General features: G+C 46.5%; 1 protein-coding gene across 3 annotated transcripts in view; it reads right to left on the bottom strand.

Moving 5' to 3' along the window:
* Positions 1-23,165, bottom strand: part of LOC144127801 (DENN domain-containing protein 2D-like) — a 352,039-nt gene that overhangs the window by 173,707 nt on the left and 155,167 nt on the right. For all 3 annotated transcript variants that reach the window (XM_077660720.1, XM_077660718.1, XM_077660719.1), the window contains one exon: positions 2,052-2,141. In XM_077660720.1, coding sequence (XP_077516846.1) covers positions 2,052-2,141 — 90 coding nt within the window. The remainder of the gene's footprint in view (positions 1-2,051; positions 2,142-23,165) is intronic.

Here is a 23,165-nt window from a genome sequence, read left to right as displayed (position 1 = left end):
AGTGTATTCCAATAAGTCAGGGGTCCTCAAATTGGGTTCCGCAAGCTGCTTTTGTGGGTTCCGCGAGCACCTGCACTGGCCTCTCCCCCCTTTCTGGTACAAATAAACTCATTTCTGAGTGTTAGCTCTTCCTCAGTTTCGTGCCCTCAGTTTCTGTGCTATTTGCAGCACAGACCTTGGCAGCATTAACGGCGCCGCGTGTTCATGTTTTGACGGTGGCGGTAGTGCATCCGGCAAAGCTGGCAGCATGCCAAGACACTGTGACACAGCTGCAGCAAGCTGCACCAATGCGCGTGCGTTTAGAACACCTGCACGTGGTGTGGAAGGTGTATGGTGCACAAGGCGACACGTGTTACGTGCATATAAGCATGGCAACTGACAGAGTGGGCTGCACCGCCAAGCCCAGCCAAGACAAAGAAAGCGTGAGCGTCTCATTGGGCGCACTTCCGAGCGATTCGACAGCGTGGAGCTGGAGAGGAGTTTTGCCACCGGCGAGCCCATTCGCGCCGCAAAAGCAGTATCTGTCTAAAATGGGGGGGGAGGGCAGCCGCGTCGTCATGTGCGGCTGCTAAAGGAGCAAGTGTCTAGGCAACGAATTGGTGGTCGTTGGCTGTGGCTCTCCCGGATGAACAGTTGCTCGCGCACCAGAATCCGAAACTACCGAACCATTTTCTGTTCAATTTTCCGCTAGTCAGCCGGGCCGCACGCGAGGGCGCCGTTTTATCGCTTGTTGTCTCCACCTGCCTCTGACTGCTAGCTTTGTGATTGTATCGTTGCGCGTTTATTTCTTTGAGCTGCGTACGCGCCATAATGCCATACCCAGGGAACTACGCAACGTGGGGCAGGATGGGAGGGGGTACATGTCTTATATTTCTGCCAACTTTTTTTTTGGGATGGGAGGTCTACGCATAGGCTGCAATATACAGTATAGTATATATACTGCAAGTTACGACCTTTGTAGAGATTTTCAGGATGTGTTCAGAAAATTTTCGTGTAATTTGTGCGCCCCCTTTTTGGAAGCCCTAATTTAAAGAAAAAGTGCGCAAATTATGAAAGTAAGCACAGTACCTACAAAAGTGAATGAAACAGTAAGAAAAAAGCACATATGGTCCATTTACGAGCAACATCGACCAACTGTGACACCTGTGACGACCGATTGTGGGGGGGGGGGGGGGGTTCCTTGGCACATGTTGCAGGCTGTTGGGCCTTCTTGGGGCAAAAGGTCTGAGAACCCCTGTGACAAGCAAGTAGCTAACTCATGGCCACATGACGGTGTTAGGGCGCCGCCCCTCTTCCTCCTCTCTGCACCTTGACATAAGCGCACAGCGGTCTGTGTCAGTCATGGATCAACGTGACGCGCAGTCTGGTGGCTGGATTACAATAAACCTGAGTTCTGCTTTCTACTTGGCTGCAGGTTCAGTCGAGGTGATGTAACAAAAAAGATGGGCCACAATGGAAGCAAAGGGGATGCGAGACCAGATGCACAGTACACAAACTTACACTGTCTGCCACAAGACAAGGCATGACAAGTCAATAATATACCCTTATGTAAAAAAAACGTGGGCCAGACTGAAGGGTGTTTTGACATATGGCACAGAGAGCATCAGAAGAACTGCCATCAGGTCAGTCACCCTGTAAATCTAGCCCCAATGAGGAGAATCTACAGTAACAGAGCGTTTCAAAGATAGAAACACTTTACGATGTGCACGCAATGGTCTGCGTAAGAGGAGCCAGCGTGTGCGTTAGTGCAGCCTCATTCACGCTGACGCCAGCTGAAGTGGATATTTGTTAATGGAATCAGTAAAAGACACTACAAAAGCATGTCATGAATGGCAGAGGACACGTTCTATCTAACAGCCACAGCTGTTGGCAGTGCTGTTGAAGGCTGTCCACTTGCAGATGATGTGGCTACTCGATGCATCTGACTGGCTGAACGATGAGCGCCCCAGTTGGACCATGCTGCCCTGGTCACTTTTATCTGCTGCAGTCATCTCCTTCTATTCCTTTGCGCATGCTGCCATGGAAGCAGCGCTGCTTTGGACAAGCTTTACCTGGTGGTAGAAGGCCACGCTGGATGCCCTGGTTGCCAGGCACAACACCAGTGGTGTCTCCAGGCTGCCCCCCAGTGCACCCTTGTGGCCCTGCAGGCACAACACACGGGGTGGTCACTGGAAGAGGAGCCCGCAAGGGGTGTGCGCATAGTGCTTTTCTAGCTCAACTTCAAATATTTCTGGCTCACAATAAACGGTGCACGGCACAATAGGCATTTTCAAAATTGTATTTTTTTAACGCACAAGGTCATTACATGAAAAAAGGAAGACTGCATGAACACGTTTTGCCTCTGAGGACCTACAGCGACCCCTACTAAAGGCTGACACAACCATTCTGCAGCCAAATGTTGTTGCACTAAGTTTCACTGTGCTCCTTTCTGGGTGAATAGCTCCTGTTTTGTTACAAGCCTGAACTTGGTTGTAATTGGCCGCAGATTCCAGTGAATCTTGTTTGTCTTGCATTGCTGAAATGGGCGTCGAATAGAACATGCACCACATTTGCATTGTGTCTTTCCTCTACCATGAAAAGCAATGCACTATGTGGCTTGATGTAGTTGAAAGCTGGGTGTTGGTGCCCCAGCATGAAAACAATTCTGCTTGCAGTATGCATCATGAAACTGATGCTGTGTTCCATGGCGATATAGAGCTAAACCCGGATCCTGACCAACTGTACCTAACCCTGGAAGCAATCAACAGCCTTGAGAAAGCAGTCAGTACTATCGATGAGCATCAGAAGAAGGCTGAATCACAACTTAAGAGAATGTCATCGGGAATACATAATCTTAATAACTGAGTATCAAGACTTGAAGGGATCAGTAGTGAAAGTACTGGATTAGCTGAGGAAGTAAATACAATTAAATGCAGTATAGATGTGCAGAGATCAGAAATGAATGAAAAACAAACTGCTGGGAATAACAGCGCTGAGACGAGGGACAAAGAAAGAAGAAGACAACAGGACCGGCGCTGACTGTCAGTAAGGCATGTTGCTGGGCTAGTTGGTTTAGCATTTTTTGAAGCTTGGAAGAAAAATTCACATTGGCACAAATAAATTCACACAGACAAAACAAAAGAGACAAGGAGACAACGGACAGGCGCCAACTTCCAACTGTTTATTGCAGAAGCAAAACTACATAGTTGGCGCCTCTCCATCGTCTCCTCGTCTCTTTTGTTTTGTCTGTGTGAATTTATTTGCGCCAAGGTGGTTGTTTTTTTTTTCCAAGCTTAAAAATAAAAACTGACTATCAACTGAAAGTTTATTAGAAAAAACACGCAAAATATACTCCTTTGACAACCAGGAGTGCGTGCACAACACCAAAAGCCGTAGTGATACATCAATCACTTGAATCAGAACATTTTTTCTAAACCACTTAACGGTTGAAGCTGGCGATATCGAGCAGGCCCATCGCATTGGGAAGTATAATCCTAGATCTTGCCACCCTATCATCATTAAGTTTCTTAACTATAAAAGCAAGAATGCTATTTTTGGGAATGCTCACAAAACTGAAAGATGTATCGACACCTAAAGTGTGGATAGAGGAAGATTTTTCCTCGAAATTTCAACTCGCATGGAAAAAGTTGAGGGACTTTGTGAAGGCAAATAAAGGTGAAGGCAAGTACAGCTTTTCTTACAACAGGCTGAAACTAAATGACAGTATCTACATATATGGCGCAACCAAGGACAGTGCCGTGCAACTTAAACAAACCCAGCACTGGCTGAAGGACAATCAGAATCAATCCTTTCAGAACACACTCGGTTAGCAAACTCGGTCTGCTATCTTTTCTTCTTGCAAATTTCCGCAGCCTTATTCCAAAACAGGATGATTTGTTGTCTCTGGTTGACACATGTGATGCACATGTCATCCTAGGAACAGAGACTTGGCTTAATCCAAGTATCTCAGACTTGGAGCTTTCTTTTTCAAATGCATTTACAATTTACAGAAAAGACCATATTGCAGCTAAAGGAGTCGATGTTATGATTCCTGTGATGAATTCGATTCCATCTTCATTAGCGGAGGTTAATTCAGAGCTGAAAATGTTATGGGTTAATATCGGACCGGGTTTTCAAAAAATCTTAATTGGTGCCTGCCACAGGCCATCTAACCGTCGTTCTGACTTCAGCGATATTCTTCACGATAATGTAGCTAAAGATCGATTGCTATTCCCAAACACTGTTTTAATTCTAGCAGGCGATTTCAATTATCCAGGCATCAACTGGAATAAAAACATTCTGCTTAGCGAGTGCACAAATAAAAATGAATGCACGAAAATGCTTGATATAGCTCAATTTTTTTGTTTAAAACAACTTGTGACTTTCCCAACCCCGTGACAACGCTCGCTTGGACCTGTTTTTTACAACCCATCCTAAATATTCTACAACATCGATAATTGACAAAATAAGTGACCATTTTGCCATTCACGTTACTCTTTCTCTAGAAGTCGAGAAATGCAATCGTGCAAAGAAACAAATATATGATTGCAGAAGGGGGGAGACGTGTAATACCTGGTGTCTATGCTGGTTGATTTCATGCCTTTTTATCTCGATAGTTTTGAGGATCTGTCAGCAAATGATAACTGGGTATTGCTTCGTGACAAATTGCTTGAATGCTAAGCTGCATGTGTACCGGTGTTAAAAATTGCCCCTTGTCACCATAATGCCTGGTTCACAAGAACAATTATGCCAAGTATACACAAAAAAAAGAAACGCTTATACCGCCATGCAGCCAGCTCGGACTCAGAGGAGCGTTGGAAGGCTTATCATGCGCAGTCTCTTCCAGTGAAAAAACAGATAAAAGAAGCTGAAGATACCTTCTTTAATGCTAATATTTCTAACATGATCAGTAACGATTCTAAAAAATCTTGGAAGGTTGTAAACCCAAGTTCTAATGTTATCCCAAGTTTGGGCATGGATGGCATGCCGATCGATGAAACCCTTTTGGCTAATCAGTTCAATATGCTTTTTAGCACTGTTTTCACTGATGAAGGCTCGTTTTCTCAAATGGGTCTCCTCAAAGCTGTCGGTCACACCATGGAAGATATCACTGTTTCCTGTCTTGGGGTAGTGCGCGCCATTGATCATTTGCCTTCAAACTGTAGCCCTGGACCAGATAGCATCCTCACAAAGCCACTAAAGCTAACTAAACCCATATAGTGACCACTGCTGTGGAAACTGCTCCAACAATCTCTTGCAACTGGCAAACTGCCTGATGATTAGAAAACGGCTCGTCATTCCTTTCTTTAAATCTGGAGATAAAAATTCCCTTAAAAATTACAGGCCCATCTTGCTCACTTGCGTTTCATGTAAGCTCCATGAACACATATCATCCCAAATAATGCAGTACCAGGTGAGTTCCAAGCTCACCTTTCCTAACCAACATGGGTTTCAACGTGGGCGTTTGTGCGAATCACAGCTGATCACTGATCTTCACCAATCTGTTCATTCGTCTCATCCCATCGATGCCATCTTCACTGATTTCGCTAAAGTCCTCGACTGTGTTCCTCACTATCAATTAACCTATAAGCGTAACATTTTGAATTTGTCACCTCAGGTCATCAACTGGATCGAAGATTTTTTAACCAATTGTTTTCAGTCGGTTACCATTAACAAAAATGTCTCCGCTCCTGTCTCTGTGAAGTCAGGAGTACCTCAGGGCTCAGTTTTAGGACCGGTTCTTTTCCTCATGTACATAAATGACTTGCATTATAGCACCCCTCTAGTGTTCGTTTATTCGACAGATTATTGCATCATTTACAGCCTTATTAAAAACCCTCGTGATTGCAATCTCTTGCAGGCGGACTTAAACGCTATTTCTGATTGGTGCACAAGTTTGAAAATGCACATAAATATTCACAAAATGAAAGAACTAATGTTCACTAAAAAGAAACAGGTTGTACTCCATACGTACTTCATTAGAGGCAATGCCACTGAACAAGGATCATCCACTAAATATCTAGGAGTTCATTTATCTTCCAGCCTTACTTGGAATGTTCATATTGAGTACATTTATAAGGCCTCTAAAACATTAGGTTTCATGAATCGTAACTTGCATCAAGAAAGCCAACAAACAAAACTTCTAGCCTATACAACGCTTGTCCGGTCCCAACTCGAATACGCTTCATTCATCTGGCACCCTCATCAAGCTTACTTTGTGCACTCCATTGAATCATTTCAGAGTAAAGCAGCCAGGTTTACTCCCCACCATTATTCATTTCGAACCAGCGTAAATAGCCTTAAGCAACAATTTAGCTTATTGCCCCTCCAACCTAGAAGACGAAATGCCTACCTATCGCTCATGCACAAACTATATCGTGGTTCATCAGACTTTTGAGAAACGTTCCTGCACCCTGCTGCCCACATATCTTCTCGTTTAGAGCCCTCATTTAAAATCAGCCCCATAGTTGCGCGCACAAATTTTTTCAAATATTCAGCTCTGTTACTTGGCATCTCACAATGGAACAGTTTGCCTGCAGGTGTCGCCTCCATATCTGACCACGCATCATTCCTCAAAGCTCTGGAGAGAATAGAATGTTAAGCTGTTTTGATTTCTTTGGTGTTTCAGACTGCTTATCTCATTCAAAAATTTTTTTTTCTTTCCTTGATGTACATGGAATCTTATTTTTTGTTGTATTGCTCTCCCTACCTGGTATTGCGCGTGTATATAGCTAATTCTTTCATAGCTTTGTGAAATCATTTAAAAATATATATCTATTGTATAAATACTCAGATTTCAAAAGCTGCCACGGTGGCTCAGTGGTTATGGCGCTCGGCTGCTGACCCGAAAGACGCGGGTTCGATCCCAGCCATGGCAGTCGAATTTCAATAGAGGCAAAATTCTAGAGGCCCATGTAATATGCGATGTCAGTGCACATTAAGGGACCCCAGGTGGTCGAAATTTCCGGAGCCCTGCACTACGGCGTCCCTCATAGCCCGAGTCGCTTTGGGACGTTAAACCCCTATAAACCATAAACCAATCAGGTTTCAAAAATTATTTTAAGTTCTTCCTACATTTTTTTTCCTGTTATCTATTTTGTGGGTATCTTGTAATTGCGATTTTTTGCTTATGTGCATGTAAAAGCAATGTTGTTTAGTTGCATTCCCCCCTATGTAATGCCCGAAGGGCCCTTAGGATAAATGAAATGAAATAAACGAGGCCTTGTCAAACAACTCATTGAAGCTGTGTCGACTTTCTGCAGAAATTGCCATCAAAGATTGGGGACCTACATGCAGTGCCCACGCATCTGCGGGGACTGCTGCTCTTAGCGATGTTCATATTCTGTAGAGGTGACCTTGGTGAGCATGCTCGCCGTGAACCCTGTAATTTAGAAACAATCTTCAAAATTTCCTCCTCACAACCGATTAGCGCTACACCTCATCGTGCATACTCAGAGGGCAATAGTGACATGGGTGGGCACAGCGGGATGAATTCCCAACCTGCTTATTTTGCCCTGTCTAGAGGGCAGAGGAGAAGAGTCATTCTTAACATGGGCACATGTTGAAAGAGAGCAACGAAGGACAGGGGCTGCTGAACTTACAACTGGCTTTTTTATTCATAAACGACCACATGAATACCTTACTGTCGCACTGGCATGCTCACGTCATAGTTCAGGAGAAATAAATAGCATATCTCAATTCAAACACTGCGAAACTTCTACAAGCTTGTATTTCTGCCCAAAAGGCCTGTCTCATATTGAGTCAATGCAACAGATGCCTTGCTCACACACTTGTCTGCTTCGTGATGGATATGGAAGGCCTCTATGGTCTCCCACTTTGTGGTTAGACAGTCAAGCCCATTTATAATGAACATCACTGAGCCGCGCCGTTTGTTCCTTGTCTGGATAAAGCGGTGGTGTAGGATGCCGCTTCACATGCAAGGGTTTCGACTCTCAGTGCAGCACAATTCTCAACCGGATAAAAAAAAAGGAAAAAAACTCAGAGTGTTGATGGGATTGCATAACCAGACATGAAGTGCGGCCGGACCTCAATCACCAAGACTAAATTCGTCACAACACCTCCACCTATCATCCGCAGACAACGGCCATAACAACGATTTCAGCGCACCCTCAGGGACATGCTCTCTATGTATGTTGCTTCAGACCGCTCCAAGTGGGATCTAGTTCTGCCTTATGTGACTTACGGATACAATACTGCTATGCAGTCCACTACTGCCTTCGCCAATTTTTGTCTTCTTCACAGCCATCATTCATCTGCTACAATATCTATTACAGCTCAGACCACTTATAACGTAATCGTTTATAATGCGGGGCCACATTATATGCAGCTTTTTGTGAAAACCACTTCACTTCCCATAGAGTTCAATGCATTGGCATACCGTTTAATACGTGGCAGCCTGTAACTGAAGACCGCATATAGTGCGAGTTCTGGAAAGTGTGGCGGACCGCGTACTGGCACTGGCCCATGGGTACCAGCGGGCGCGAGGAGTGTGCTTTCCAGACTGCGCAAGAAGAGGGCAAAAGACGGGGCGGGGGGCATTGTCAGTGTGGTTCAAGGCAAGGCTGAAGGCAGGAGAGGACAGAAAAAAAAAAAAAAGAAGTCGCAAAGCAGGCGTTTTTCCTCTCTCTCTCTCTCTCTCCAATGCTCCTCCGTCGGGACTGATTGCACAAAACTTGAAAGCATGTAATGGCACGGCCAGGCGAGCATGCCGGAGCAGTGGCGGCGGCGGCGAGCACATGGCATGATGCTGCAAGTGCTGCTCGTATCACAAGCGTGTGCGGCAGCATCTTTTCACGCCTGAGCCCATGAGCGTGACATGTCGTCGCGTGTAGTGAAAAGCGACAACCTCGGCAAGTCAGCTGACAATGTGAGTAAGTCTACCAGCCTCAGCTGTCTTCAGTTTCGATGACGTCTACTCCTCCGAAAGCCAGGAAACGGCAATCTCTCGAAACTAAGCAGAGCATTGTGAGGGACGTCGAAAGCAGTTTGAAAAAGGTTACAGTGGCAAAAAAGTATGGTGTCGCCGATGCTACTGTGTCTGCCACTTAGAAGAACAGCGACAAGTTGCGACAATAGATGCAGGAAGATTTCGTGTCGCATGCAAGGAAGCGGATTCGTGCATCAAATTACGATGTCGCTGCTTTGTTTGAACAGTGTGAAGAGGTCAGAGCCCAAAGTGTTCCTGTGAGTGGCTCGATATTGCAAGCCAAGGCCTGGTGCCTTGCAAACATTTTGGGGCATGATGGTTTGAACCCATTGAACAGTTGTATACAGTGTTTCAAGGACCGGCACAGGATAAGCTCCTCGTCGTCATCGCCGACCCTGACGGCATTGCATGTGAAGTAGCCGCCACAGATGAAGACACCGTGGAAGCGATGTGCGGTTGGGATGAGCCTCTATCGGAGGATAAGCCCAATTCAGTCACAGTGCCAGACTAAAATAATGTCATTCTTTCATTCACTACGACGCTTCGACAAAAAGGTCAAATAAACTTCTTTGTTGCCTGTATTTTCAGTGTTATGCGTCTGATGCGTTGTCAGGTGCACTTTGAAAGGTAGGCTGGCCATTCTGAAAACACAAATGCATGGAAAAGCTAGGTCTTGGTTACAGTGCAGTACTGCTTATAATGCGTATTCTCCGGACTCCCGCGGTATGCGTTATAAGCGGTCTATGCTGTACCGTTCTCTCTTACCAACCTGACGTCTCCGAATATACCCTTGTTTCTGAAGCCGCGCAACATGCCAAAGACTGTCGCCAAATTGCCCACTCACTACCCAGTATCGCCAGAAATCCTGCCAAGACCACTCCCACCCCACCCTGCAATCTCTACTGGCACCCTTGTGTGGCTCTATATACCCTCAAGTACCCATGGACTGTCCTCAAAATTTATGGTCATATCATGCCCTTACCATGTCTTGGAGTCCTGTTAACTACGTCGTGGAACTCCACACATCGCCTCCCCATCTCTGCCGCCTCCAGCGCCTGCAGCTCTACTACGACCCTGCCATTTTGCCGTCACAGTAAGTCACCAGGATAGCTCCTCTCCTCCCCGAAGGTAAACCTGCATTTCAGCGGCATTGCCATCGCCGCATGTGTCTGTTTTGGACGCTGCTCCCGCCATCCGAGCTCGTTTAAATAAACCGTCTTACAAAATAAATAATTAAAATAAGAAACAAGTCTTTCAACATGTTCAATTTTCATTTATGATGTCAGCCAACAGCCACCGAAACCAAGGAGCATAAGAGATGTCTTTTTTTTAATTTGTAGCTTTTAATCAATGGGAAATTAATAAAAGCAGAAGAAAAAAAACGCATGCCGCCGGTGGGATTCGAACCCTAGCGAAATTGGGTTCGGATCTTACCGGCAGCATGTGGTTGTTTTTTCTTCTCCTTTAATTAATCTCCCATTGATTAAAAGCTACAAATTAAAAAAAGACATTCCCAATGCTCCTTAGTTTATGTGACTGTTAACTTCTGTAATGCATGTCATAACCAGCACCTCTTTCCATTCCCTTGTCTGCTAAATTTTCATTTTGTTACATGCAGTGTAGGGATCCCACACAATTTTCCCATAATCAAGGACTGGTGCTACCAGGGTCCCATAAGTGAGTATTTTTACGCCAAGAGTTGCACTACGAATATTACGGCTCCCGAATCACCTTGTAAGCCTTGGAGCACACTGTAACCAGAAGCAAAGAAAAAATTTGGCAGAGACACTTAAGACGGCTTACATTACTGTTCCTGGGCACACTGACACCATTCGGCACTACCCGGAAAGTCAAGGAAGGCATACAATTGAAGGTGCGTGGCTCGAATCTCTGTAGCAAGCTAGCCTCCAACTTGACTATCACATGCAAGTTATATGCAACAAGAAATTGTATCATGCCACTGGGAACACTATACTACAAATGGCTGTGCCACAATTTTGGCATGAATGTCAGAAAAACTGGCGCCACATTGAGGCCGGCCAATGGCGAGTATTATAGACAAACGACATGTATATTATTTCTGGAATGGCAATTCTTGGCTTCCTCTGTGCATCATACAGCCAATTGATGTCACCCATTTTTCTTGCCATCACTGGGATTTTCTGTAACATCTGCGACTAAATACACATACACCGTGGATTTTCTCGTAGTGGCACTAGTAATGCTTTCACATCAACTAGGGTAATTCATAACATTTTTCTTTCTGGTAACACACATTATTACAGATTTGTCCGGGTTTAGCACCATTAGCCAAATGGCGCATCAATTTCTTATTTCTCATAGATTAGAGCTTCGTTCCTTCTGGCCACTAGGGACTTAAATATTTTGTACATCACACAGTCATCAGCAAGCAAGCCTGTGGTAGACCTAGGCAGACAAGAATAAAAAAGGCGGCTTAAATAAAAGGCGGCTGAAAACGCTTCTTTCTCACACATCTGAAACCACCAGAAAGTGGTAGATTTCAAAAACTACCGAGGTCGACAAATTGACAACAGAGGTGAAAGCACTCTTATGGATCAGAATAATTTTTGCATGTTTCAATGCAGTCAGGAAAGAACCTAGTTGAGGGTTCGACGGAAACCCGTCTGGCGAGGGAAATTCAGCATATCCTTTTAAACGAACACTCGCCAAAGTCATAAAAGAAAAAAATAACCGTAAGAGAATTGACGTTTCGGCACCACTACGGGTGCCTTGTTCACAATGGGATAAAAAACGAGACGGGCTGCTGCTTATGTAGGGAAAAAGTTGCGTATCGTGCGGATGTATATCTCGGGTAGATTGCCCTGCGTCCTGTTAATCGCTTGGCTTGTCATTTGTATGTGAAGGGATTCCTTGAGCAGACGAGTAGATAATGATTTTTCTTTCTCAAGTATGCGCGTGGAATCCCAGTCAATCAAGTGGCCCGTGTTTTGCTGGTGTTCGGCGAGAGCGTTAGAAGTCACTTTTTTGTTTTTGACGTCACGCTGGTGTTCTTTGAATCGTCTCCTGAAGTCCCCTGTTTCGCCTATATAGGCTGCACCGCATTCTTTGCAAGGAATTTTGTAAACTACCCCAGGGTAGCTGGTCTTTTCAAGCGGGTCCTTTGCTCGTACCAAATGGTTTCTGAGCTTGCTGGATGGGACATGGGCAACTTGGATGTCGTAGTCAGCCAGTATCCGGCATAACGTCTCGCTGACCCCAGGGGCATATGGGATGGCTGCACGTTTTTTCTTATTGGCTGCTTTTGCTTCGGCTTGAGGGGCCGCAGCGTGTCGTTCTTGTGATTGTAGCACTTGACGCGGGTATCCGTTCTTTGAAAGCTTTCTTATGCGGCGGACTTCACGAGTTCTTTTGCATGGGCTTGAACAAAGCTTGAAGGCACGATTGTAAAGCGCCGCGGCAACGGAGCGTTTCTGCCCTATTGGGTGCGCAGAATGAAAATTCAGGTACTTCCCTGTGTGGTTAGGCTTCCTGTACACGCTCGTCGTGATGCCGTTTGCTGTTCATTCGATGAGGACGTCGAGGAAAGGGAGGCGCCCATTGCTCTCTTCTTCCATCGTGAACTGAACGCTCTCTTGAAATGAGTTCAGGTGCCGTAGAAATTTTTCCGCATCCTGTCGTCGGATGATGCAGAAACAGTCGTCGACGTACCGCAGGAAAAACCTAGGTGGCGGGTCGAACGACGCAAGCGCACGACTCTATATCGTTTCTAGGGCCAGGTTGGAGCAGACTACGGAAATAGAGGCTCCCATTGCTGTGCCGAAGATCTGCTTGTACATCGTCTTGTTGAACACAAAGTATGTGTTTGACAAGCAGAATTTTAGGAGCCGGCACAAGTCGTCGGTCTCTACGGGCGTACGTTCTGGCAGAGACAAGTCGTTCTTCAGGGCATTCCTGCAACACTCAACTGCGAAGTCCACCGGCACGCAAGTAAACATGGACCTCCCGTCGAACGACACCATAATGTGATCATCGCCAAAAGTCGCAGTCTTCAGTTTGTCAATGAAATGTGCCGAGTCTTTGACGTGCGTAGGCATGTTTCCTGCCAAAGGCGCCAGTATACGGTGGAGGTATCCCGACAACTTGTTCAGTGGTGACCGTGTGAAGTCAACAATCGGGCGAAGTGGTACCTCCTTCTTGTGTATCTTGGGCACCCCGTATATAGCTGGTGCCGAGCCGTTGTGACAAAGCAGGCGATTGTAAAGAAAGCCTTTGTCGGGGGGGACGAACTTGAAAACATCACTAAGAAGTTTTTGCAGCTCGGACTCGATTTTCTTTGTAGGGTCTCGCGCCAGCTTGGCGTACGTCGTTGTGTCCTCCAGAAGGGCGTACATTTTTCGCACATAGTCGGTGCGGTCTAAAACGACAGTGGCGTTACCCTTGTCAGCAGGCAAGATGACGATGTCTTTGTTCTTCTGCAGACTGGTCAATGCTGTTTGCTCTGCGGGTGTGATAGTGCGAGTCTTGCTTTTAGCAAGCTTAGAAAGAGCTCCAATGGCCCTTGAGCGTGCTTCGCTTTGTAAGCTGCCTTGCGTATAGCCTCTTCAACAGCGCAGGTCATGTTAACAGCATTTGGAGGAGCGCCAGTATTGAAGTTGAGGCCTCGGAGAAGTAGGCTGTGTTCATGCGGATCAAGCGTGTGCGAAGACAGGTTGCACATACTCGCTGTCACCCCGGCCTCAGGCGGACTGGCCAACAGCTGCTTGAACTTGGCATTTTGTGCCATATGTTTCAATTCTTGATTCTTGGCGCCCTCGCTGTTGGCATGCAGAAGAACATCAAAGAAGTCCGCGGGAATGAGCTTTTCCAGGAACTGTTGGGTGCAATAAATGTCATTCTCCAGGCGTTTGATTGTGCATTTTGTCTCGAGGATCCTTGCCTGTAGTAGTCGCTTTTCAGCTTGAGCAATGGTTTGTCTTCCAGTTGGCGTATGCACGAGGATCGGTAGCCGCAGAGACTTGGGGATCAATCCATGTGATTTGCAACGAAGATTGAACTGGAGGTGGCTTTGGAACGAAGTCAGCCTTGTCTTGAGGTTGACGAATTGTCGAATCTTGGTAACAGCAGGCGGCCCATGTTTCTCGCGAAGAGCAACATAGTTGAGGGTTCGACGGAAACCCGTCTGGCGAGGGAAATTCAGCATATCCTTTTAAACGAACACTCGCCAAAGTCATAAAAGAAAAAAATAACCGTAAGAGAATTGACGTTTCGGCACCACTACGGGTGCCTTGTTCACAATGGGATGAAAAACGAGACGGGCTGCTGCTTATGTAGGGAAAAAGTTGCGTATCGTGCGGATGTATATCTCGGGTATATCACAAAAAAGTGACTTCTAACGCTCTCGCAGAACACCAGCAAAACACGGGCCACTTGATTGACTGGGATTCCACGCGCATACTTGAGAAAGAAAAATCATTATCTACTCGTCTGCTCAAGGAATCCCTTCACATACAAATGACAAGCCAAGCGATTAACAGGACGCAGGGCAATCTACCCGAGATATACATCCGCACGATACGCAACTTTTTCCCTACATAAGCAGCAGCCCGTCTCGTTTTTCATCCCATTGTGAACAAGGCACCCTTAGTGGTGCCGAAACGTCAATTCTGTTACGGTTATTTTTTTCTTTTATGACTTTGGCGAGTGTTCGTTTAAAAGGATATGAGGAAAGAACCTGTGGTAATGGATGTTTGGAAAATTTCACTGAAGCATTTGGCAATCCACTCTCCATATCTGAACCGAAATTCATTCAGAATCCCATCATGGACTCGCCTTTTCTTCACACACAAATTAAGAAGCAAGTTTAGATCTATGTCTTGGACTGGAAGGCAACCATGTGTGTCTGTTATGTTTGGTGACCAACCGTTGTGAGAAGTGTAGACTGATGAGAAAATCGAATGAAGGGTTTGCTCACAATGGATTATTGCTATCTCCCGTACTCTGAGATTTTGAGGGACTCTGAGTCCTCCATAAAGTCAGCAATAAAACTTCACCAAAGAATTCTCTAGAATTCAAGAGAAACAAGAACAGCACACAGAAAAGAGAACGACGGGACATGCGACGTCCTGTCATTCTCCTTTCTGTGTTGCGCTTGAATTCTGAAACCTATCCCCCAAATTGCCCCACTAAGTATTTGGATAAAATACTTCCTGTTTACAGGAGGTGTTCAGGGGCCTAGATTGGGGACAGTTGGGGATAGGAGTTAATGGAGAATACTTAAGTAATCTGCGATTCACTGATGACATTGACTTGCTAAGTCACTCAGGAGATGAGCTGCAAAGCAAGATCAATGAGTTAGACAGGCAGAGCAGAACAGCAGGTATAAAATATGCAGAAAAAGTAATGCTCAACAGTCTCGGAAGGGAACAGCAGTTAAGAATTAGTAGTGAGGTGCTGGAAGTCGTAAGGGAATACGTCTACTTAGGGCAGGTAGTGACCGCAGATCCGGATCACGAGAGTGAAATAACTAGAATAAGAACAGGTGGAACACATTTGGTAGGTTCTCTCAGATCATGAATGGCAGTTTGCCACTATCCCTCAAGAGAAAACTGTACAAATGCTGTACCTTACCAGTACTCACCCATGGGGCAGAAACCTGAAGGCTAACAAAAAGGGTTCAGCTCAAGTTAACGACAATGCAGTGAGCCATGGAAAGGAAAATGATAGGTGTAATGTTAAGAGAGAGGGCAGAGTGGGTGAGGGAACAAACGCATGTTGATGACATCCTAGTCGAAATCAAGAGGAAGAAATGGATTTGGGCAGGGTAAGTAATGAAGGCAAGATAACCGATGATCCTTAAGGGTAACGGAACGGATTCCAAGAGAAGGTAGCAGGGAGCGGTGGAAAGTTAGGTGAGTGGATGAGATTAAGAAGTTTGCCGGGACAAGGTGACCACAGCTGGCAAACGACAGGGCTAATTGGAGAGACATGGGAGAGGCCTTTGCCCTGTGGTGGGTGTAATCAGGCGGATGATGATGATGATGGGATGCGAAGAGAGAACTCCGTGCCTTGTTCATGCAGCTAATCCTTCGCTTCTCTCGTGATCCAGGGATTCTTTTTTTTATATTTTAAGCACTTGGGGAGGGACTGCTTGATGCAGTATTCTCGCCATCATCGTCATCATCATGCCTGGCTGCACCCACTGCAGGGCAAAGGCCTCTCCTTATGGAGAGGCCTTGGAGAGATTTATTGGAGAGATCCAATTAACCCTGTCCTTTGCCAGCTGCGCCTACTGTATGCCCGCAAACTTCTTAATCTCATCCACCCACCTAACTTTCTACCGCACCCTACTAAGCTTGCCTTCTCTTGGAATCCACTCTGTTACGCTTAAGGACCAGCGGTTGCCTTGCCTTTGCATTACGTGCCCTGCCCAAAACTGTCGACAATCAATCATCATGTCTCAAAGGATGGTAATTCTCCCTCTGGTCAATGATGCTTTTTTTTGCCAGTAAGTAGCAGCTAGCAGGTAGTGCGATGTTCCACAAGACCTCGCTTAGGCAGTCCCAGTCCATGTACAGTTGGAGCTGATGCCGCTCAATCCTTGCCAGGCTGTCTCTACCACTCAGAGTGTACAATCGTCTTGCGAGCGTGGCTAATCGGGCTACTTGCATGATTCACGGCAGCTAGGAATATAACACAGCACAACTTTTAGACAAGGGCGAAGAAAAAGGGGGTGGTGTACAGCAGAGGTGATGCTTTCCATGCCAGGATGCCATCCTTGCTCTGTACAAGCATATAGCTGTGGAAGAGGTCAAAAGAGAAAGGGCCTACTGTGCTAGTGGAATAAGGAAAGGGGACAGGCTTCCTCTACTTTCTATCGTGAAGATTTGGGCATGCCTAGTTGCAGGCAGGCGGCCCTTCCACGCAGGAAAGCAGCTATGCACCATGTACTCTGGCAGCAATCTCGCCGCTGCAGCACTCCTGTACGCCGATGACATCACAATCTGGTCTAACACGGGTAATCACAGTGAAATCGAATCCAATCTGCAGCAAGTGACCAGCATTGTGTCTGCCCAAAGTATAGGCCTCAGCTGTTCGGCAACCAAATCAGAACATTTAGATAAAAGGTAAGGTGGCCTTGTGCTGTGCGATGTCAATGCAAGATCACCAATTGGTCGAAATTATTCCACAGACTTCCACTATGACATCTCTTTCTCTCTTCTTTCACTCCCACCCTCCTTCCTTCCCTCCCAGCTCCCTTTGGGTGTCACCTAGGTATGTGAGACAGTTACTGCGCCATTTCCTTTCCTCAAAACACCAACTTTCAATTTTTTTTAATAAATCTTAAAGGATGTCACCCCCCTGCTATTTACACCACCCTAGATGGAGCCCCCATTCAAATTGTCGAAAATAGAAGTCTTAGAGTAATTCTTTATACACTCTTTCTATCCGTCGACACGTGGAAGAAGCTTCCCAGACAAGCATCGGGTTACAGGTTGAAATTTATTCCATCACATTATTGCCCAAATCAAGGTCCAATCTTTAATCTTACATTCTACATGCTTAAATGCCCTCCATACACAATGGCCATCAACATGGTCCAAGGCCCAGCCCGAAGGCGGCATCGCCAGCTGCCAGGCAATGTTCCTTTTTTCCATCGGAGATGGTCGCGTATCACCATCCGACACACACCCTTGCCACTCAGGTGACACCATAGCACATCTGGTCTCCATCTGCATGCTCTCCAATTCCTGGAAGAGTTCTATCATGAGCAAGCTCGGGCATTGCCGATAAGCATACCAGCTCGGCAGTCACTCTCAACAGCTAAACTCCGAAGAAGACAGACGCAGGTACACCGCGTTCCACTGCGCAAAACAACACATCCACTGCTCATGCTGTGCCTTTTTATTCTCAAGATCTATGGCGCTGCTTCTGGGTGGTGCCACGTGAAACAACTGTGTGAAAACGAAGCTGTAACAGTCCGTCTTGCCGTCGCTACTGTCATCACTGCTGTCGGCCCCGCTGCCATCTCCACCAAGGTCAGGCACAAGCCTTCGAGTGTCATGCAGGATGTCAGGGCTGGAGTCTCCACTGATTTTCGCCGTATGACGCAACCCAGGAGTGACACAACCATCTGGCCAGCAGCATTCACACATGAGACTCAATCCGCGCCGCCGGCCGGCACATGGGGCGGTTACTGAACTGTGCAGCACGAGTGGTAATCCCTTTAACTTTTAACTCCAGCGACAACTCACCCCTGTGCACTTGTCACCATCACGTGCACATGGCTTGTCACTTGTTTCGCTACGCCAAAGCAGGTGGCTCTCCTTGTGCAGTGCCGTCCGGGCAACAGCACTTCTCTGAACGCTGCTGCTGCTTTGCTTGTATGTGCGCGTCTCGCCACATGTCCTCTGCTGAGCGGCCGTACCCGAGGGGGAACTGGTGTGCTTTCACTGTACCAAGGTTGGCTTGAGAAAGCTGCTGATTTCCAGTGCTCAGGCGACCTTGCGATAGGCATCGAGCGTAACATCTAGGCTCTACATTTCTAACAGTGGCACCATGCCATAAAAGCTATTCGCGAATCTGTGCAGAACATTGCCACATCAATTGAACGCATCTGCAACCGCCACTGGAACGCAAGAGAAGCCGACATGCACTGCCTCATTCAGGTGATAGGTGAAAAATGATAGGTGTAACGTTAAGAGACCGGAAGCGGGCAGAGTGGGTGAGGGAACAAACACGGGTTAATGACATCCTAGTCGAAACCAAGAGAAAGAAATGGGCTTGGGCAGGGTATGTAATGCGAAGGCAAGATAACCGCTGGTCATTGAGGGTAACGGAGTGGATTCCAAGAGAAAGTAAGCGTAGCAGGGGGCGGCAGAAGGTTAGGTGGGCGGATGAGATTAAGAAGTTTGCAGGCAAAGGGTGGATGCAGCTGGCAAAGGATAGGGTTAATTGGAGAGACATGGGAGAGGCCTTTGCCCTGCAGTGGGTGTAGTAAGGCTGGTGATGATGATGACTGCCTCATTCAGACCTTCCGCCTAGGTCCGTACCTCTGGAGAACAAGCAGGTGAACAGTCTAATCAGAACGGCCCTTCTCCCTCCCAGAGCCACAGCTGCAGCCAAACTTCTCCAGATCATGGTCCATAATACCCTAACAAGAGCTAGTCGAAGCACAGTTAACATCACATGAGTGGAGAGTTAACTGGGCCCTGTTGGTTCACGATCACGTTGGTACGAGAGTGAAGATGGGATAACGGAAAAAAACACAACACAAGCGCTATTCACAATGCCCAATCAGTGTTGTGCACCTTGAATCCGCTTGTGTTATTGGTTGCGACAACGCGGTATATATACATGTCCTTCCGGAATAAAAATGTCAGTTGTCAGCAGTGGTTGTATTGTGTTTTTTCTGCTATCCTGTCTTCGCGTTGTTACCAACATGACAATGTGCCAACACCATCGACTCTCTTGGACAACAACCGGGCAGCAACTCTTGGACTACAAATTCACCTCCGTGGTCAAATCATTGTTCAATATTCCCTTCCCGACACCATCAGTGCAGAAATTTATATTCTGCCACTCCCAAAAAACACTCATACGGACTACAATGATGAGTGACACCACAGCTAAGGCTCCTCGCAAGAGTTAACCCCAATTCATCCCTACTGTCAATGTGGATGCCGCTGAATATCCTCAGCAGTCCACATTCGCAATGGCAGCAACGAACTAAGCTCATATGTGCCTGTACTGCCATATGAAACTACCCAATCCATCGAAGTGAAAGAGGCAGCAACAGCCCTTGCAGTTACCCACTCTTCCGCACAATATAATTTGTCTGATTCAAAGACACCCATCTGCAATTTTGCAAAATGAGAAATCCACGCCCCAGCTCTGCCGCACAAGCGCTCGCAACTTTCCTCACTGCCAACGACAGCCAAGCAGACTGGTCAAGACAGCCCAGTCAGGGAAGGTGTCGTTCGTGATCTGCGTCCACTGACGACAGCACCAGAATGGCTGATGAAGACACGTGTTCTGAGCAGCCTAACACTGGTTGTGTGCTGCAAGCGACCAACACTGACCCAATACCCTGCAAACAATGAAGAGCAGTGCACTGCAACAAAACACATTACATAGCATTAGCCTAACTGCTCTTTGTAGCCTACCACTTATTCGGCTGAAAATGCACACCTTCACCCCATTCCTCACACAGCCTCCTATCAAGTAGTGAATGTTTTGTTCCTCACTTCCTCCACAAGATTTTTGCTGCGAAGGGTGCCATTTTACCAGCATTTCCGGCTGACAAGTTCTGCTTTTTTGCCCACAGCATGCAAGTTCATGGCTTCTTTTTCAACCTGTCAATTAAGAACAGCGGCAGTTGTTTTCAAGACAGAGGTACCGTGCATTGAGCGTTGCTCGCAAGCACAGGTGAAATTTTTGACTGGCATGCGGAAGTGTAGCACTAGCTGTGAAGATCATGTTATCAATGCACATATTTAGGGCATTAAGCATCATTTCTTCTGCCACCCCCTCATGGCAGCAGATGCAGCCATGGTTCCATGCACCAGTCATCCCAGAACAAAGCTTAAGGGTGAAAAATATGCCAAAAAGCAGAATCCTCTCGTATTATTCACATAAAGCAACCAAGAAAACTCATCAAAGCTTACTCACCTCACAATATCAGCCCAAATGAAGTTCCAACCATGCAGTGCCATCAGAAAAAAATGAGTTTAAGAAGAGCTTTCACTGTGCATCTTCTCTTGCTCATCTTCTCTATACGTATACTAGAGTCACTAAATAAAGACTTAGAGTACCGGCACTCTTTTCTCCTATTGTTCTGTGCAGCCGCCACGATCATTGGTCAGTTTGCATCACGTGATATTTGTTTACAATGCGACGGTTCATGGGGGCTGCCATTTTGTGGCTTATGCGTTTTCAGTCGGGCAACTGTGGTAGTCCTAGTGCTGCGACGCTGCGAGTGCTGCCGGTGACCGACTCAGTGACCAGGGATTCCGCGCCTCGCAGCATTTCAGCTCCGCACGACGAAAGCATAAACTGAAGGCAACAGCTGTACCGTTTGCATCTGAGCGGCTCCATGCCATACGGCTACGATCCCCGCCGCAGCGCAGGGTGGCTAACAGCGTTGTTTACAAAATGGCCAGGCCAAAGTTAGCGGCGAGGTCGCCGAAGCGGCAATCTGGCAACAATGATAAACACCGAAATGGCCGCCCCTGCTTACCGCCGTGCTGCAGTGACGGTACTCTAAGTCTTTATTTAGTGACTCTAACGTATACTATATTAGTGTAAAATGAAATCTTTGTTTATTAGAGTACCTGCTGTGCCCAGGCACCATAAAACTCCAATGCCTTTATAACTGATGCCTCGCACAACATGACGCTAGAGTTGAGTTGAGTTGAGGTGTTGAATGCTACAGGTGGGGTTAGCCTTGCTTTATCTGCCGGCAATTCCTCCACCGCAGCGTCCCTTCTATATTAACAATGTTGCATCTACCCCGCTATGCGCACAGTCTCTTATAATAGCACACATTCTCTCCCGCAGTCACCATCTATGCACACAATCAATCCACACAGTCCACATCACAGAGTCCACTCCAGAAGTCACCATCTATGCACATATTCAGTCACAGTAGAACATAGGCCATTGTAGTGCCGCAATCCATACACACATTCATTCACAGTATAACGTAGTCCACTCCGGAAGACACCATCTACGCACACATTCAATCATAGTAGGCCATAGTCCGCTCCTGCTGTCACCATTTAGAAACAAGATCCGTGTCCTGCAGATATGTTAAAAGAAGGCGTACAGCCTCCTTTCTGCATGTCTGGTTTCCACTCGGGTAGACAATGTCCTGAACTGCACTGTGACGGGCTCCTGTCCTCTTGAAGGAAACGAACATCACAAACCTTTCTGGGTTTTTCTCTGGGCACTACATGATATAATGTTCGATATCCCCACACACACCACATAAAGAACAGAGTGGAGAGGATGCTATGCCCGTCTTATGCATCAGACAGGAGTGCGAGCAGAGGCCGTGCGAATTCGATGTAGTAGGGTCGCCTGAAATCTTTTCAGTCCCTTGGTCACACATGGTCACATGACGCTAGACTAAAGTATTCTGAATAGCACTGCAGTGACATGACCACTTCAGGGAAGTGACTACCACGCTGTTGGGTTCTTGGCTTCCCAAGAACATTAGTACACAGTCCAATTGAATTTCGGGCCTCCATATTTCAACCCCACAGGTCAGCACGCGCGAGATAAAATATAATCCACTGTTCCCACCTGCATGCAATACACGCTGCCACCATTTTCCTGGCATTTCCTTTTGTGCCGGGGTGGCCTGGGTAGGTCTACAGACTGTTTTCAAGGCAAAAAGGAAAACAGACTCGAACTCGGCCACTCCTCCTCTCTGGTATGCGCCGGTGGTACCAAGGCATGGTACACAAAATACCATGCTAAGTAGTATGCAGTCCTTGGTAAGATGAAGTATAGTTGCAAAATATTTGTAGCGTCTAGATATCACCGCGAATCGAGGCCCAAGGTTGTCCGGCTGCCAGTGTGTGTCGGAACAAACATCGGAAGTGTGAAAAATGACCTCCAGAACCGTGCAAAGTGCACTGACAGCCGCAGGCCGTTTCTTTTGCACCACTTTGCAGATGAAAGGTGTCCCTGGATCGCAAGTATCAGCTAAATGGGTTTTTTCCTGTTGGCTGCATCTCCTGTGTGCTCTGAACACTTGGTTGGTGGAGAATGGATGATCAAGAACTTAATTACGCGGAAGGCACTAGCAATAGTCTACAGGATGCGGGTGAGTGGCAAAAAATTATTTCAGTGCAGTGCAGTCACATATAAGCCGATCGACTGGAATTTTCGAATAAATGAGAGAACATAGATGTTCCACTTCTGTTAATGATACAAGGCGACTTGGTCGCAAGGCAGCGCTAGAACAGTTTTTTTCTTCAGAGAACACGCACCCTGTTCCTTTCTGCTGCCAATAGTACGTGTGCTCGTGGTTAATGAAAAAAAATGGTCACAAGTTTGCACACGGGAATTTGTCCACGTCAAATACTTTGCATGAAGGAAACTTTCACACAGATCAAAATTTGCAGGAGGTGTAGCGTGAGAGCTGACTACATGAAAACAAAAAAAAATAAAGGAGAGTTAAGCACAGATGCCCTGACCTGTGTTTTTTGCATGTGAAAGCATCATGTTCTTAATGGAGTTTTGCATGAAAGAT

This window comes from Amblyomma americanum, chromosome 4 (genome assembly GCF_052857255.1).
Source record: "Amblyomma americanum isolate KBUSLIRL-KWMA chromosome 4, ASM5285725v1, whole genome shotgun sequence".
Classification (NCBI taxonomy): domain Eukaryota; kingdom Metazoa; phylum Arthropoda; class Arachnida; order Ixodida; family Ixodidae; genus Amblyomma; species Amblyomma americanum.
Note: the sequence above shows the minus strand (reverse complement) of the source record. Positions and strands in the feature narration are given on the sequence as shown.